The following is a 17,961-nucleotide window of genomic DNA, read 5'->3' as shown; positions in this document are numbered from 1 at the left end:
ATCTACAAAGGACCTTGCATCAAAAATAACTACTTATTATTATTTGTAGATCAGTCAGTCACAATTTACCCATGATACATTGCGGTTTTGATTCTCTCCAACACGGACCATCTCTGTCCAAGCCGGACAGAACAGGTGCAATTGATTATGATCATTGTTGTTAATTACCAGGTTTCTGCTCTGAACTAGGTTGAATATTTGCATATCCCTTTCCTGCAGTGAAATTACATATTTTTCATAATTAATGAACTTACGTTGTTTATACCTGCTGAAAATCCAGTGTTTCTTTGTGAAACAGTTTTGCTATAAGTCAATATTCTGTGATGTACTTTATATAAAGTGTAATATTGGGATACAAACACAAAATATAATACATTTCAACTCTATATCTGACATGGTACAGGTGCAAACCATGGTTGTGAGGTGTACACTTTTGTTTTAGAGTAGATTTATTTAAGACTACCAAGAAAGTGTTCTGTGTTAACCTTTTACTGCAGTGGGCTAAATCAGGGTAATGAAAACTACAACTCCCTTCAGCCCTTTCTCTCGTGAATTATTTGACTTCTCTCTAGAGAAATGGTGTGCTGGGCCGAACTAAATGGAATTCAAGTAATTGGACCGACGTCGGTCAATTAGTTGTTTAATATCCAAAAAATGAAGTCTTGGTTAATCGCTCAGCGCTTCATCACAGTCTCAATACACTTCAGTCTTGGTATAAGTGTTCTGGTCCAGTGGTGGCTGGAATGGAATAAATGGAACGGTATGAATGGAAACCCTGTGTTTGATACCTTTCAATTAATTCCATTTCAACCATTACAATGAGCTTGTCCTCCTATATCTCTGCCCACCAGTCTCCTCTGTCATGTTCTAATAATGCCAGTCCATACTACCAGTGCAGTTATGACATTATTATGACATCCTTATAAAGACCTGTATGCACTGTTGGAGGCAGGGACAGTTATGGACAGAAAGTGGTTGTGTAAGGTTGTTTAGTTCACTGCTAGTAGTTTAGTTGCAGTTTGTGGGAGTCATAGTTTGTGGTGGTTATCGGTTGTAGAGGATGTGTAGAGATTCAGGAGGGAGAATGCTATCTAGTTTAATCTGTAATTTTCTCGTATCCTGTCACACTCCTCCAACAATGTTAAATCCTCATTCTTGTCATGTTGAAAACCTCCCCATTCCATCACATCTTGCACAGAACACATATTTTGCTGAGTAATCTTTCCGCTGCGCTGTTGTGTTTGTTTATTTACAAGTTGTACATTACAAAAACGGAACATAATATGTTAACTCTCCAATTAAAATACTAAGATGGGAGAGGGCCCATAAATAAAGAGGATCGGATGTCAACATAGGATGTAGATTCTCCTACACCACCGGGCATATAAGAGATGCCCATTTAGACATTACTACAAGGCCATAGATGACCACACATACAGTACCAGTCAAAGGTTTGGACACACCTACTCATTCAGGGGGTATTATTTTTTAATATGTTCTACATTGTAGAATAATAGTGAAGACATCAAAACTACATAATACATATGGTATGATGTAGTAAGCAGAAATGTGTTAAACAAATCAAAATAGATTTTAGATTCTTCAAAGTAGCCACCCTTTGCCTTGATGACAGCTTTGCACACTCAGCATTCTCTCAACCTGCTTCATGAGGAACACTTTTCAAACAGTCTTGAAGGAGTTCCCACATATACTGAGCACTTGATGGCTGCTTTTCCTTCACTCTGAGGTCCAAATCATCCCAAACCATCTCATTTGGGTTGAGGTCGGGGGATTATGGAGGCCAGGTCATCTGATGCAGCACTCCATCACTCTCCTTCTTGGTCAAATAGCCCTTACACAGCCTGGAGGTGTGTTGGGTCATTGTCCTGTTGAAAAACGTGTGATAGTCCCACTAAGCGCAAACCAGATGGGATGGCATATCGCTGCAGAATGCTGGGTTAGCCATGCTGATTAAGTGTGCCTTGAATTCTAAATAAATCACTGACAGTGTCACCAGCAAAGCACCCCCACGCCATCATACCTCCTCCTCCGTGCTTCACGGTGGGAACCACACATGCAGAGATCATCCATTCGCTTACTCTGCGTCTCACAAAGACACGGCGGTTGTAACCAAAAATCTCAAATTTGGACTCATCCGACGGTCTGATGACAGATTTCCACCGGTCTAATGCTAGTGTTTCTTGGCCCAAGTAAGTCTCTTCTTATTATTGGTGTCCTTTATTAGTGGTTTCTTTGCAGCAATTTGACCATGAAGTCCTGATTCATGTAATCTCCTCTGAACAGTGATGTTGAGGTGTGTATGTTACTCTAACTCTGTGAAGCATTTATTTGGGCTGCAATTTCTGAGGCTGATAACTCTAATGAACTTATCCTCTGCAACAGAGGTAACTCTGGGTCTTCCATTTTTGTGGCGGTCCTCGTGAGAGTTCTCTAGGTCTACTGTTCATAGTGAATCTGCGTACTTTCCTGTGTTTTCCTCTTAGTAAGGGAATTTAGTAAGGGGTATTCATGTAGGCTATTTCCCTCTGTTGTAAAATGTCCACTGTGTGCTGTCAGTCTGTAATACCATCTATGTCCCTCTCAGCAGCTCTTACACTCTAGGCCCAGCAACAATATGCAGTGCACTCTGAAAGGGCGAGGGAAGAAGGGAGACCAATGCCAGTGGACACACCTTGTGAATGGCGTAGCAGTGAAGACGTGTTTGTTTGTCCTCTCGTGTACTTTTGTATTTTTTGTATATATATTTCAATTTATTCTCAATATCTTTTCGATTTTTAATTTGATTATACCTTCCGGTAACCTGCCTTACCCAATGTGATACAGAATCGCTATTATTTTAAATTTTAGAACACATACAAGAACCTCCAGAAGCTAACCAGCTAATTAGCTACAAGCTATTTAGTCATTATTAGCCACTGCTAACGGCTTTTACCTTTTGCACAGATACCAGCCCTGCTTTTAGCCTGGATAATACTCGCTAGTTTACCAGTATCGGACTGTCTCTCCACAACAACACCGGATTCCTGCCGTAATCCCTGGACCACTACTTCTGATCTTCACAGCTAGCTTGCAGCTAGCTAGCTCACAGCTTGCAGCTAGCTAGCTCACACTCACCTTGCACTCACCATGGTACCCAGTACCGAAGCTATCCCTGAGGCCCACCTCCCGGCCTACTCAGCTGTTCACCCGAACCCCACTCATACACGGCTAGAGCCCAATACTCCACCGGATCCTTGCTGTAAACTCTGGACCTTGGCATCGGATCACCGCTGCTACCGATTGGATATAGTGGCTAACGCCACTGCCACGAAGCTAGCACAAGTTAGCCATGAGCCAGGCACATCTCCCGGCTAGCAAACTAAATTCCACAATACCTCTTTCGCCATCTGGCTTGGATTCTCTGTCAATGCGGCGCTCCGCCGCACCACCACGACTGGTCTGCTGACGAATACTCCATCTGCTGTGCCTTCAGCCGGCCTCCGTCGGAGCAGATGCTCCTACCTAGCCCAGGAATACTAACTTTAAACGCTGTGTCGCTAGTGTAGTGGTGGCTTCCCTGTTCCATCTACTGTTGCCCCCTGGACACTATGATCACTTGGCTACATAGCTGATGCCTGCTGGACTGTCCATTAATCACGGTACTCCATTCTGTTTATATATTTTTTTACATGTCGGCCCCAGCCGCGAACTCAGGCTCTGTGTGTAGTTAATCCGACCCTCTCTGCCTAGTCATCGCCATATTACCTGCTGTTGTTGTGTTAGCTGATTAGCTGTTGTTGTCTCACCTGTTGTTTTAGCTAGCGCTCCCAATCAACACCTGCAATTACTTTATGCCTCGCTGTATGTCTCTCTCAAATGTCAATATGCCTTGTATACTGTTGTTCAGGTTAGTTATCATTGTTTTAGTTTACAATGGAGCCCCTAGTTCCACTCTTCATACCTCTGATACCTCCTTTGTCCCACCTCCCACACATGCGGTGACCTCACCCATTACAACCAGCATGTCCAGAGATACAACCTATCTTATCATCACCCAGTGCCTGGGCTTACCTCCGCTGTACCCACACTCCACCATACCCCTGTCTGCGCATTATGCCCTGAATATACTCTCCCACGCCCAGAAATCTGCTCCTTTTATTCTTTGTCCACAACGCTCTAGGCGACCAGTTTTGATAGCCTTTAGCCGCACCCTCATCCTACTCCTCCCCTGTTCCGCGGGTGATGTGGAGGTAAACCCAGGCCCTGCATGTCCCCAGGCACCCTCATTTGTTGACTTCTGTGATCGAAAAAGCCTTGGTTTCATGCATGTCAACATCAGAAGCCTCCTCCCTAAGTTTGTTTTACTCACTGCTTTAGCACACTCTGCCAACCCGAATGTCCTTGCTGTGTCTGAATCCTGGCTTAGGAAGGCCACCAAAAATTCTGAGATTTCCATACCCAACTATAACATTTTCCGTCAAGATAGAACTGCCAAAGGGGGAGGAGTTGCAGTCTACTGCAGAGATAGCCTGCAAAGTAATGTCATACTTTCCAGGTCCATACCCAAACAGTTCGAACTTCTAATTTTAAAAATGTATCTCTCCAGAAATAAGTCTCTTACTGTTGCCGCCTGCTACCAACCCCCCTCAGCTCCCAGCTGTGCCCTGGACACCATTTGTGAATTGATCGCCCCCCATCTAGCTTCAGAGTTTGTTCTGTTAGGTGACCTAAACTGGGATATGCTTAACACCCCGGCAGTCCTACAATCTAAGCTAGATGCCCTCAATCTCACACAAATCATCAAGGAACCCAGCAGGTACAACGCTAAATCTGTAAACAAGGGCACTGTCATAGACGTTATCCTGACCAACTGGCCCTCCAAATACACCTGCGCTGTCTTCAATCAGGATCTCAGCGATCACTGCCTCATTGCCTGTATCCGCTATGGGTCCGCAGTCAAACGGCCACCCCTAATCACTGTCAAACGCTCCCTAAAACTCTTCTGCCAGCAGGCCTTTCTAATCGACCTGGCCCAGGTATCTTGGAAGGATATTGACCTCATCCCGTCAGTTGAGGATGCCTGGTCATTCTTTAAAAGTAACTTCCTCACCATCTTAGATAAGCATGCTCCGTTCTAAAAATGCAGAACTAAGAACAGATATTACACGGTGCCCTGGCTGAACACGGTGCCCTGGCTGGATGCAAACCCTGCTGACAAATCAAAGCTGTCTTGTTGTAGATAGGCCTATCTTTCAACAAAGAATCCACTGAGAATGGAAAGGTGATCCTTGTTTCAGTTTTCAGTTTCAGTTTTCAGTCCTTATTCTCAAACCACAGAGGGGTATTGCCAGTAGTGTCTTCTGATACAAGTTTGAATAATGCAGGCGTGCAACAACATCAACCAATGGAATAGGCTTTGATTTGCAAATCTCATGCTATTTTGCCCCACCTATATTACAATTTTGCCTGGAGCTATGTAAATTCAATGGGCAAGTTTAGATCTCCATAACATTTAATGGTTTAAAACTAGGAAAGACAGGAGAAGAGCTTCAATCGGCATTAGTGATGGGCCTACATGCCAAGGTGCGTTGCATAACTTGACAGTTGACCAGCTCTAAATGGTGCTCCATCCTGTGATTATAATCCAGAGATATACAGTATTTCCAATAGCAATTTGGCACCACAGTGGCACCAGTCTCTACCAGCAGGCCAGGCAGGGCATAGCTAACCTACATAATGCAGCAGAAAGGTGTTGTTTGTTCAAGTTGAGCGTAGCATATATACCTGCGGCACTCCAGGAACAGGGTTGCTTACCCCTGCTTTAAGTTGTCGCTGGACAACATTGAGGAAATTTAGGGCTCAAAGAAATGGCCATAAGTGATTTTTTGGGGTCCTTTTAAGTTTTATAGTCAATTTCCTGCAATTGTTTGTTCTACCATTCTAACTCTCAACAGTAAATTGACCCTGACTGAGTTCCCCAAAAAATATTTGTATTTGGAAATTGATCCATGGGCATAAAAAAGGGGGTTGCTCAACCATGATCTAGATAGCGCAAAAATAGCTTTCCAATACAAGAAAGCACAGATTATATTCTGGACTCCCAAAACTGCCATATGCTATATAGCCTAATAAAAAGACACTCGCGATGTCGAGGTCGTGCTATGGACAAGGACGCATGTGTGCGCTGCTGTGATATGCTTTTCACAAAATTATTACAAGCACTTTTTGCACAGATATCCTATAAAAGGTTTAAATTGCCATTTTAAGCATTCTGTCGGCTAAAGGGCATGTAAAATCCAGGATTAGTTTTAACCGATTCACTCAGCTAATGCAGTGGCTAGCTGTAGAGCCCGATAGCTTCCTAGCTCTGACTGTAGGCTGATTATACAAGACAGATAAATTGTTTATGTGAACCGTAAAAAACGGGAGCCTATCAAACTGAATGCCAGGGCGTAAAAAACATTCTGCATCGAAATAGTTGAGCTGACGTCGAATTTGACATTCAGATACCATGTTGCTGCAGCTAAATTCTTGCCTGTAAACCATACGTCGCACTCGGCATTGTACCCTATTTACAATGAAATAAATGTTTTATTTTGACAAGGAGATATTGAACAAACGAGAAAATATCTTACCCGGGCCGCCATATTCGCGTTTGGTGGTGTTCAGAGGTGCAGCTCTGAATGGTAATTCATACGGAAGTCGGAAGCACTGCCACTAGGACTGTATCCTACCTATCTAGCTACGCAGGAGGAACCAACGCTACACACACTGCACGACTGACGAGTACAACGCATTCAGTTTTGATTGGCCGAATTCAGAGGAAGCCCTCGATGAACGTTCTTCTTCCTCGTCAATGATCTCGTGCAATGAACGTTCCTCACGTTGCACGATTGATGGATAGGCTGGCAATCTTATGGAATGGCTTCCCTCCTGATCCCATGTGTGTGTCCCCTCCCACTCTCACACACTCTTATCCATGTAGCCTACCCTCTGTTTAATGTTGAGTATTCGCAATACAATTATTTTGTTATTAAACCAAGCTAAACGCCACATTGTATGTAGCCTAGCTTACCAGTAAATAATTTGGGCTAACCAATTACGCACACAATATAGCTATTGGAGTTTATAGATTAACATTGTGATCTGCAATTGTGAGTAAGCAGCTAGAATCTAGATCCTAAACTGTGCTGGGTGTGTGGTATCTTGCGAAGGTCCTTTCAGCCCTGCAGACAGCGCCGCTACATTAGTCAGGACCATGGACAGCGGCCCTCACACTAACAAATAGCTAGCTGCTCATTCAGCACCACCAACCGTGGACAGCTCATCCTAACCCCTCCACCACTTCAGAAAAAGCCATTCCGCACTGCAGTTTCCCACCCTGCTGCAGATTAGATGTTTGTTAGTGTGAAGGTCGCTGTCCCTGGTCCTGCCTATTGTAGAGGCGCTGTCTGCAGTGCTGAAAGGAGCGCCTTCGCAAGATACCACACACCCAGCACAGTTTAGGATCTAGATTCTAACAATGCGCACCCAGTGTTTTTAAGGGGGGTTCCCTTTGAGCGAGACAAGGCGCAAAATTGCTAATCTTGATCACATAGTAAATCGCTATTTGGAAGGCAAGGTGATTTGTCTGTGATTCTCCGCAGTTCGACTGCAATCTCAAGTCAGCCTGCCATGGATAGTGGAGGCTACCTCAGCAGCCTCACAGCAGACATGGCTATATTTTGGCAGACATATTAAGCAACCTAATCCTCTCTTATCCAACATTCCACCCAGACAATCAGAGGGAACGGTGAAGCTATTTCCATTACGGTACTTAGATACAGTATCTATCCTCTCAGATCTCCAAGCTGCAGGTTGCTCAGCATTCCTGATGATGGGCCACAACTCTCTACTGCCTCGTTGTGGCTAGACTGGGTAGTGCAGGCTCATGGGAAGTTATGTTTACATTTTTTTACAGGGATGGCTTCCATGACCTACAGATGAAGGGAAGATGTTTCCCCTCGTATTGTTTATACAATACTTTATATGACTAGGAGGTGGAAAGTATTTGGCCTGTCTGCAATATAGTTGTATAGTGTGTGGTCCCTTGGACAGGATTGGTGTATCCAATACAGTGAAAATTCCACCAAGTCTAACTGTCTAAGATGGAGGTCTTACTTCCTCAATGTTCAACATTCATTCACACGATCAGACACAATGAAACAGAACATTTAATAAAGACTTGCAAATTTATTTTTTATATAAAGTAAATGTAACAGTTCATCAAATTCTTCTCACTCACATACATAGTCACACATCCACATACATTAGTCACAGATTGCCTCATCTTCCCTCTAATAACACTATTTTGACATGATTTGTTCAACAAAGTTGCACACAATATGATTCACAAATGAAAAGGGGAAAACATTTAATAACCCCGTTAACTTTGTATTGTACAAACGTGTTGTCTTGTTTGTGTTGCAAGTGAAAACATGGCACATAGTTATGACTTAGTCAAAGAGAAGAGGATGCAAGGTGAACTTCACCCCTCTCCATAAAGTTCCATAGAGTCCCAGGCTGTGTTCCATTCCAAACAGGCTGAGTTTCCCATTCCAAACTGGCTGGGTGTTCCATTCCAAACATTTGTTTCCTTCCCTCTGTTCTTTGCGACTTGCCCTTGCTGAGTTGAATGGACTGAATAGATGAAAACAAAATGGTGGAAACTCCACCTGGCAGTCACTATCTCTGTTGCTTTACACAATATATAAGTCCAAGTATAGAAGTTTCACTGCTTGTCATTTCCACTACATTTCTACTCATCAGTATTATTGGCCAGTTTACACATGTGCATTTTCATGGAAGGCCTATCGATAGAGTTTGCAAAATATCCAGATGTCAATATTTTACCATTTACTGTAACTATCTGAAATTGTAAAGATAATAATTACACACATTCAGATGTGGTTGGAGCTATAAACATTAATAGCAATGAAAAGTGAGCAATATTCAAATTTTAATTTACTAGCATCAATTTAGATGCAGCAAAATCTCAGTGAATTATTTTATTTTCTTTTCAGTAACTATTTCAAGCACATGGAAGTGTAAATTACAGTATTGTATGAGAATAAGCACTGAACCCATACCACACAACTCGGTTCAACAGCAAAGAAAATGTCTTGATAATTATAATTCCAATTTTATCTGAAAGGTATACATCAGCTATCTACTGTTCAATCCCTCCCAAACACATCATACAGGAAGAACGTGTATGCAGGCTCTGCAATCTAATTTTCATATGCATATTTTTCATGAGGTTTGAGACTGTTGGTAATATCAATGGCAGTTTCAATTGAGCGCTACGTAGCCAAGTCAGTGGAGATTCTGAAATGGACAGATAATTCATATTTCTCTTGTTACATGTTGCCATTGGTAGAACACAAGTCACTGGCTCTGTCATCTCCAACATACATACACAGTAATATAATAATAACTAATGAAATGTATAGGATGATTGCATGAAGAAGTCTTTCTTGTTCTGCATGATGATCCAAGACTTGCCTTGTTGTTTTTATAAATCATAATTTTCAGAACGATATGGCACAACCTTGCAGCAGGTGGGATTTCATCAAAATGAAGACTTAATCAGTAATCATGATTTCATAATTATTTAAGGTAAGGGCAGCATTGCAGAATACTGCTCTGTCTAAAATAATGTGGGGTATGTCTAAAATGGCATCCTATTCCCTATGTAGTACACTACTTTTGGCCATAGCAGCCTATTACATAGGAAATAAGGCGCCATTTAGGACTTTGTCGTGGTATGCGAACACAAAGCAGCATGCTAGGAACCCATAGAAGCACACATGCATGTCAACACAAGTCGTTACATAAATAACCATCAGTGGGGAGGAAAGAGTCTCTTTATTAAGGGAGATGACTGAATGGAGAATCCATTTTGTTCTGACCTCAATGGAAACCAAGGAGGTGGACACATCATATGAAGTGCCACAATAATAGTCTCCTGTAGTTCTCGACTAGTGTTGTTTCAGTGCAATGGAAGTCAATCAACTCAGCAGTATGTTCTACTGGTATTCCATATCACTTTCTTTGACGAGGACTAGCCTCCTCTCCATACCAAAACACAAATCAGGACTTTGGTGGGTGATGAGGTTTGGTAATGTTACCCTCTTATCTGTAAATGGTGAAATAAAACCAGGCATGCTTGTTGTGGGAAGAAGTGCAATGTTGTGGGGGAAGACTTGGGCAGGGCTATTGTTGGTGGTGAGGTAGGGGGCATTGGCAATTGTGTGGGGGACATTAGGAAATCAAGACGTGTGAAGACGTGATGTCCTGAGTGGACACGTGATGACATGGGACGTGGTCTCATGCGTAGTGGAATCCTCATGTTTCTTGTTCCCCCACATTGCTTGTTGAATCCACACGGATCCTCTCTTTAGCTTTCCTTTTGGTTGCTTTGATGACTCTCTTATAGTTTATTAGTTTTTCCCCCCTAAGTATGTACAGTACATGAGCAGACTACTACAGTGAAGTTATCTGGTGTTTTCACTGTCTGTGTAAATATTTAGGGTCATTGAGGATGCCAATACAGCTTAGAGAGTGGGAAAAGGGTTGCAGAGGCCTCACAACTTATGAAGTTCCTAAAGTGATTCTCTTGACTCTGAATCTGGACACAAAATGTATCTGTCTTTTACTCAGCCATTCTTATTTTTACTCAAGTCATTGACATTTGATTACCTGTTTTGGGTTTATGAGGGGTCATCATTTTCTATCATTGTAATCTTGACAGGTTTGGCTGCTATTGAAGTAATATGTAATATGTGTCCAGCCCCAGACCACGCTGCATCTGTGTTATCAAATGTCCTGAAGGCAGTGTTTTAATGTTCACTCAACATAAAGGTTATCAGTAATTGTATCTGTGTGATTGTCTGTAAGTACTATAATGCCCAAATATTGTTAACATGATATATGACACCAGAGCCTCCTAATTGGTCATTATGGGCCTCCAGTTAAACCAATTTCCTCCTAATTCAAGATGGGAATACCAGACAACGGTCCTGTTTTTTCTGTAGTCGTGCGTGCCACCCTGACCCTATCCACATCCCACCCGTCCCACTTCTCCCCTGTTCCTCCCTTTACCATTCTCCCATGGTTCCTCTTATCGGTCGAGGCCTATCAACAACCTTGTCTTCTCTTCCTCCTTCTTGCTCTCGTTTTTGAGGTCGGCAAACACCTGGGTGAAGTAGTGTGGGTCGGAGTTGATCTGCAGCATCTTGCCACTCATGCGGTTGATGATTTCCAGGCAGCGATCCCAGAAGGCCTCCTTCTCAGCCTCAACCAGGAAGGGCTTGAGCGGGTAGGAGATCTCGTTGCCCATGTAGGAGTAGGACAGGTAGAGGCAGGTGAGCAGAGAGGCTTGCAGCTCCCGCTCGCTGGCCACCTCGGAGGAGACCACATCGCGGCACAGCATGTAGAGGAAGACCACGTTGGCTGGGGTGATGAAGCCCTGGTCCTGCCAGCCCTGGAGAAGGAGGGAGCGGTCCACGCTTCGCAACCACAGCACCGGGTCGGTAGGCGACAGACGCTTCAGCCGGTAGCAGCGCCGGCACAGGAACTCACCCAGGCTACGCATTAGCTCGCTGGTGGAGGCCTGGACAATCACCCGCTTGGGCGTGCCCGCGTTCGTTGCCTGGCCCCCCTTGGAACCAGTCAACGGGTTCTTCTTAGCGGTGGCAGCAACGTTGGAGACGGTCTTGGAGGTGGGGATGGTGGCAGCTATGGTGGGTTCCTGCGTGGTGAAAGAGGACAAGTTGGCGCAGGACTGGGATTTCTTCAGCTTCTGGCTGTTGGTGATGGTGTGCTCAGTGCTGACCTTCTGCCCGTCGTCTGGTGGGAGCTTTTTGGAACCTTTCCGTTTGGCCGATACCGCCACAATGCGTTTCCATGGCAACACACTTATGAGGGACTGGCGCTTGAGGCTCTTGGCGTCCTTGGAGTTTTTGCTGTTCTGGACTGCCGTGTAGTGGCCCACAGTGGCCGGGCCATCTTCGAACAGGGACGCTTTCCGGTAGCTGGGGGAGAGGGACAGTACGGTACCCATGGTTCCTCTGGGAGAGAGAGTTATGGAGGGGAGGAAGAGTTGGCTCTCTTCTCTGGGGGATCTGATAAAAGTGTTTTTAACGGGAAGAACCAAAGATTCCTGTTCTCTGAGAAGAGAAATGATACCTGTCAATAAACAGACGAGAAAGTCAATTACAAAGTAGTATGCTACAGCTTTTTGTGCATGGTAAACATTTGGTACTTGGGTGAAAATTGTATTGAAAATCAGCTGTACATTGATTTCTGAATGCATTTCCAATGGTTAGTAAAACAACAACTGTGGATCTTGGAAAATGCAGGGGTAAAGTATTTTATGATCAAATTCCTTTACAGCTTGGTTTGAATGAATGAATGAGTTCCTTATATGTGTGTTAATTAAGCTATGAATAATTATCACGTTTATTAAATAGCCTATGTGTATAGGAGATTCATAGTTGCATGTTTTTTTTTTTGTTAGTCACAGATAAATGAATAGACCTTGGGCTATATAACACCTCTTAGACAGTTAATTCATAACGGCCAAATCTCGCAGCATTCGCTATACAGTTTTGATATAAGGATTTGTTACATCTTAATTTCAATCGTGATGTTAATATCATTTATGAAATGGATTATGCCCAATATCTCTAATTTCGAATGCAAATTCAAATTAATCTTACCAGGCCAAACATTAGATCGTTAATATGAATTTTATATAAGGAGTGAGATAAGGCAACGGAAGCATGATAAAGAAATGTGCGCAAGCATCCATTTTAGCTTCAAAATGGAAGCCTTGAATGAAAACACCATCCCCTTTAACACAATACAGCTTTGATAAGGATATAGATGTTATATTTGTTGATGTTACATATTTTTTTATTTGTGATATTGATAAATGTTGTTTATTTATAACACATGACATGGAGATGTAGAAATGCAAGCAAAAAAATGCAAGCAAAAAACGGGCACTGTAATTTTAAAATGGTTCCTTAATCGTGTCCAATAAAGACAAATACAGTGCAATGATAAAGAAACCGAATATACTGTATTGTTTATAGCATGTTGATTAAATCACTTGATAATGATGGTGATACAAACTGCAGAATAACAACTGCTCATAACGCCACCATGTCTTACCTTCAAATCAGTAGAGTCTTCTGTATAACCTTTCCTTTTAGTACATTCTTGAGTATCTTGTTATGATTGTGATTAACCGTTAGGCCTAATAGTTTTTTTTCACACCGAGCTGCGGCCACTAGCACAAGCGCTGTCCACGGTCCTGGGGCATCGAGGGGGGAGCAATACAAGGCGCTACGGAACTGAAAGCTCTACGAATGAACGTTTCCCGGTACTTGTTGTGTCTATGTGCGGTGTCTCAATCTTCAGCTAAGAATAATGGAATATTCTCTTTCTCATAGAGGGTAATACCGGTACACAGCAGATGCGAAATGTATTGCCAACACTCGCTATTAGAATAAAAATGTATTCCATTGAAGAGCAAAAATCAATAGCACGGCTGTTATCTCAGTCCACGCGACGAAGCAGACAGAGGGGGGTATCTCTCTCAAACACGCCGTGGGGAAAGTCGAGAAAGAATAAAAGGAAGACGTAAACATAGAAAAGAAAACGATCAAATGTATACTACAGCAAACCAGCATAAATCTCGACGCTTTGGTGCAGGCATCTGCAGATATTCGGGTTGGCTGTGAAACTGATATGCAGCCATCCTATTGGTCCGCGCTGTATGCTGCTGTTTCTGCTATGTCGCTCTTGCAATAGTAGCGCTAGAGATGGTCTTGTCTGTGGATGTGTGGGTAGCCAACCGCTGGGTGCTCGGTCCATGGTGCTGAATCCGCTATCCAGAGGTGCCCTTCACTCCACTGACAACCAATACAGCTACGCCATACAAACTAGTTGGATACACTCCTGTAAACTCAAACCTCATTGGCAGATCAAGATTTATCCGTTGGTCTATATCTTTTAGATAAACATGCATTTGTAACTGAATCTGATGGTGAAATTCTGCCTAGTGCATCTCTGATGGACAGTTTTTTTTTACAATGCTGAATAGCCTACACTTGGAATCGAGTGTTTAATCAAAATTATAATTTAGATATTGTCCCCATTACAAGAGAATAAAGAGCACCATACATCATAATTTAGGACATTAGCCTTTCCCTTTCATCTCTCCAATGCATGCTAAATTCTGGAATAATGTTTGGGTTCAATAGGGCAGCTACCTCTAACACGTGTCTGCATGGTTGGGTGATAGACAAAATAAATTCTGGGTTAAAAACAATTGAACTTGGGTAAATATTGGACAAAACACATGTTGGGTTATTTTGAGCCAGCAGTTGGGTCAATTCACAATCCATTGCCAGAGCCAGGTTGGGTTGTTGATGCTTGGTTATTCATCTATGACCAGAGGTGGGAAGTATTTTTGTTACATGGATTTGAAATACATATTTGAATTACTTCTGAGTATTTTGTATGTTGTATTACACTGGGCTGAAAAACAGTCCAGTGTATTTTGGAACAAGATACTTTTGAAAGCCGTAATGTGTATTTTCAAAATAAAAAATGCTTTTCTATATTATTTCTTTATAGTTGTTCACAATTGTGTGCCCCCCTTTCACTCTACATTGGTATCAAAATGCTAATGGAACTATGGTGTGATAAGAGCGTCTGCTAAATTAACTAAATGAAAATGTACAGTATATGTAATAATGAGTAATTGCAAAGCATTCTGAGTATTACTCTAATGAGCTCTGCCCTGAGCTCTGCCCTGAAACAAGGCCAATGAAAATACCCAGTGTGCTTTGCAGTTGTTCGTTTTCACATATACATTTACATTTTGGTAATTTAACAGATGTTCTTATCCAGAGTGTCAATGCATTCACCAAAGGAAGATTTTTATTTTTATTATTATTTTGTATTTTATTTCGATACATTGGTCTTTAGGGTATTTTGTAGTTGTATTTTGTAAGTGAAATAGTAATTTATGCCCAACCCTGGCTATGATCCACAGGGTCAGATCAGAAGACTGGAGGCATAATTGTAATTTGTGCCCATCCCTGGCTACAATCCACCTGGTCAGATCAGAAGACTGGAGGCGTGGCTTAGTAGGGGCATGGCTTTCAGAATGTTATTCTCGGCCATCAGTGAAAGAAAATGTAATTTCGGTTTTAGTTTCAGATGAGGTGACATCTAGGCTAATGCCCCAGTCGAGGGCATTAGCAACATGAATAATCTACTACTGTACACAAATACTGCATTCATGAACAAGTGGGAAGTGAACTTTACCACATATGACTGGGAAAATTCCACTTGAACTGGTAATTACTAGTGGGAAACTCGTCGTCATCATCTTGAGCTCCCACTTATTCCACATGCTGACCTCTGACATCACCTAAGGAAATTACCTCGATAACAGCATTTTCGACAGTTATATGCAACAACATAGCATTATTTATAAAAAGCTATCTATTAATATGGTTTTTGAATACTATAATTTGTTTACAAGCTTGATAGCTGTACTTTTAATTCATGGTTTAAGCAGATGTTGGCCATTAGCGAATCTGTGTTTCTCAACAAGTTCAAAAGCACGTGAATGCATCCAACTGGTATTTATGACTTCACAACTGGTAAATTCCCACCTCCCACTTGGTTATGAACGCAGAGTAAGCATAAACAGCAATTGTCATTTTCCCATTCTTACTCCATGGACATCAGCAATGTGCAATGTTTTATGCTCTGTTGTTGTGTATATTGTTCCCCATTTGTTGTTTGTTGTTGTTCTTGTTGTTGTTTTTGCAAAACCAATTTTGTTTTCTTCAAGTAGTGTGAAAGTAATTATTTTTGTATCAATGCAGCTTCACTTACATTTATCCACCCCCGCACATGACAAATATTTCAGATCAAGGGCCTGATTACCTGCATGTCCACCAATGTTATTTACATGTTGAAATGTCCTTGTTGTCTGTCTTACATAGGTAAAACCCGTAGAAGCCTTAAGACACGGATCAGTGAGCACCGCAGCACTATACGGACAGGTGAGACAAAAAATCTGGTTGCTGCTCATTTTGTACAAGGTGGACATCCTATTAGTTCTCTGAGATACATTGGAATAGAAATGGTCAAGATGTCACGTAGGGGAGAGGATATTGAGAGGAAACTTCTTCAAAGGGAATCTTTCTGGATCCACATGCCTAATATATTGTCTCCTCTTGGCCTTAATGAGGAGTTTGACTTGAAACCGTTTTTATAGTTTCAGTATGTCCAAATTATGTTTGTTTTTCATCCTAATTTAATATTGTATGTGTATGTTTATTACTGTAATGAACATATATTTTGATACATTGAATGTAAATTTTGTGAAACTATGTTATATATTTTTTACCTCCTGTTTCGGGAAGTGCTGTCACTGAGTACTGCCCCTATATATAGGACCTTCCTGGAACAACCATTTCAGTAAAGGGTGCAACAAGTCCAAGTAACAGATTGGATTAATAAACCAAATTATGTTATTTGTATTTGAGTAAGATACAAGTAATGAATCAATTAATGAAGATGCAAAAACATAGATGTTGAAACAAACAATTAAAAAATTGTGCGGGGAAATTTCATTATGATGGGCGTGGTTTTGGTTTAACACTGGTTATTAACACCAACACAGGTTATTTTACACCAATGAATGTTCATTTAACAGTTATAGAGTTAATTTAACACCTGAATCAACACTATAAATGTTACACTGAAAAATCAATACTAGGAATACTAGCCAATTTACTTTATACCATATCCATTTTTGGATACTCAAACTAGACACTCTAATGTACTTGTCCTCTTGCTCAGTTGTGCACCGGGGCCTCCCACTCCTCTTTCTATTCTGATTAGAGACAGTTTGCGCTGTTCTGTGAAGGGAGTAGTAGACAGCATTGTACGATATCTTCAGTTTCTTGGCAATTTCTCACATGGAATAGCCTTAATTTCTCAGAACAAGAATAGACTGATGAGTTTAAGAAGAAAGTGCTTTGTTTCTGACCATTTTGAGCCTGTAATTGAACCCACAAATGCTGATGCTCCAGATATTCAACTAGTCTGAATAAGGCCAGTTTTATTGTTTCTTTAATCAGAACAACACATTTCAGCTGTGCTAACATAATTGCAAAAGGGTTTTCTAATGATCAATTATCCTTTTAAAATTATAAACTTGGATTAGCTAACACAACGTGCCATTGGAACACAGGAGTGATGGTTGCTGATATGCCTATATAGGTATTCCATAAAAAATCTGCCATTTCCAGCTACAATAGTCACTTACAACATTAACGATGTATTTCTGATCAATTTTATGTTATTTTAATGGACAAAGAATTAGCTTTTCTTTCAAAAACAAGGACATTTCGAAGTGACCCTAAACTTTTGAACGGTAGTGTATATTCTTATTCCATCCCTTAACTTAGATTTGTGTGTATTAGGTAGTTGTTGTGGAATTGTTAGATTACTTGTTAGATATTACTGCACTGTCGGAACTAGGAGCACAAGTATTTCGCTACACTCGCAATAACATCTGCTAACCATGTGTACGTGACCAATAAAATTTGATTTGATATGAATGCCAAAAAGAACATGCAAAATAGGTGGGGCTCAAGCTAAATGCCCCACCTGCTCTGAATGACAGGTCACCATTTGATATTGGAGTTAAGAAACATGTTTATTTAGACATTATAAATAAAAATATATATAAACAATGGCACGTTGACACTGTCATGTTGATCTGAGCCTTGCTGTAGGAAAACCACAACAGGGTTGGCCTTTCGGCTGTCGCAGATGCACCTCCCACGACTTCACTCATTGCTTTTCATCTACAGGTGGTAA

General features: G+C 41.6%; 3 protein-coding genes across 5 annotated transcripts in view; all 3 read right to left on the bottom strand.

Annotated features, from left to right (window-relative positions):
• Positions 1-6,831, bottom strand: part of LOC139406900 (vesicle-fusing ATPase-like) — a 43,470-nt gene extending 36,639 nt beyond the window's left edge. For all 3 annotated transcript variants that reach the window (XM_071150038.1, XM_071150037.1, XM_071150039.1), the window contains exon 1: positions 6,636-6,831. In XM_071150038.1, the coding sequence (XP_071006139.1) occupies positions 6,636-6,647 (12 nt within the window). In that variant the 5' untranslated portion in view covers positions 6,648-6,831. The remainder of the gene's footprint in view (positions 1-6,635) is intronic.
• Positions 1-17,961, bottom strand: part of LOC139406902 (uncharacterized) — a 624,715-nt gene that overhangs the window by 535,772 nt on the left and 70,982 nt on the right. The window lies entirely within an intron of this gene.
• Positions 8,231-13,842, bottom strand: LOC139406894 (cyclin-dependent kinase 5 activator 1-like). The gene is made up of 2 exons (XM_071150029.1): positions 13,219-13,842; positions 8,231-12,228 (listed from the first exon to the last, which is right to left on the bottom strand). The coding sequence occupies exon 2, from the start codon at positions 12,101-12,103 to the stop codon at positions 11,162-11,164; it is 942 nt and encodes a 313-aa protein (XP_071006130.1). The 5' UTR covers positions 12,104-12,228; positions 13,219-13,842; the 3' UTR covers positions 8,231-11,161.

The sequence above is a fragment of the Oncorhynchus clarkii genome, chromosome 4 (genome assembly GCF_045791955.1).
Source record: "Oncorhynchus clarkii lewisi isolate Uvic-CL-2024 chromosome 4, UVic_Ocla_1.0, whole genome shotgun sequence".
Taxonomy (NCBI): domain Eukaryota; kingdom Metazoa; phylum Chordata; class Actinopteri; order Salmoniformes; family Salmonidae; genus Oncorhynchus; species Oncorhynchus clarkii.
This window is presented reverse-complemented; position numbering and strand designations above follow the sequence as displayed.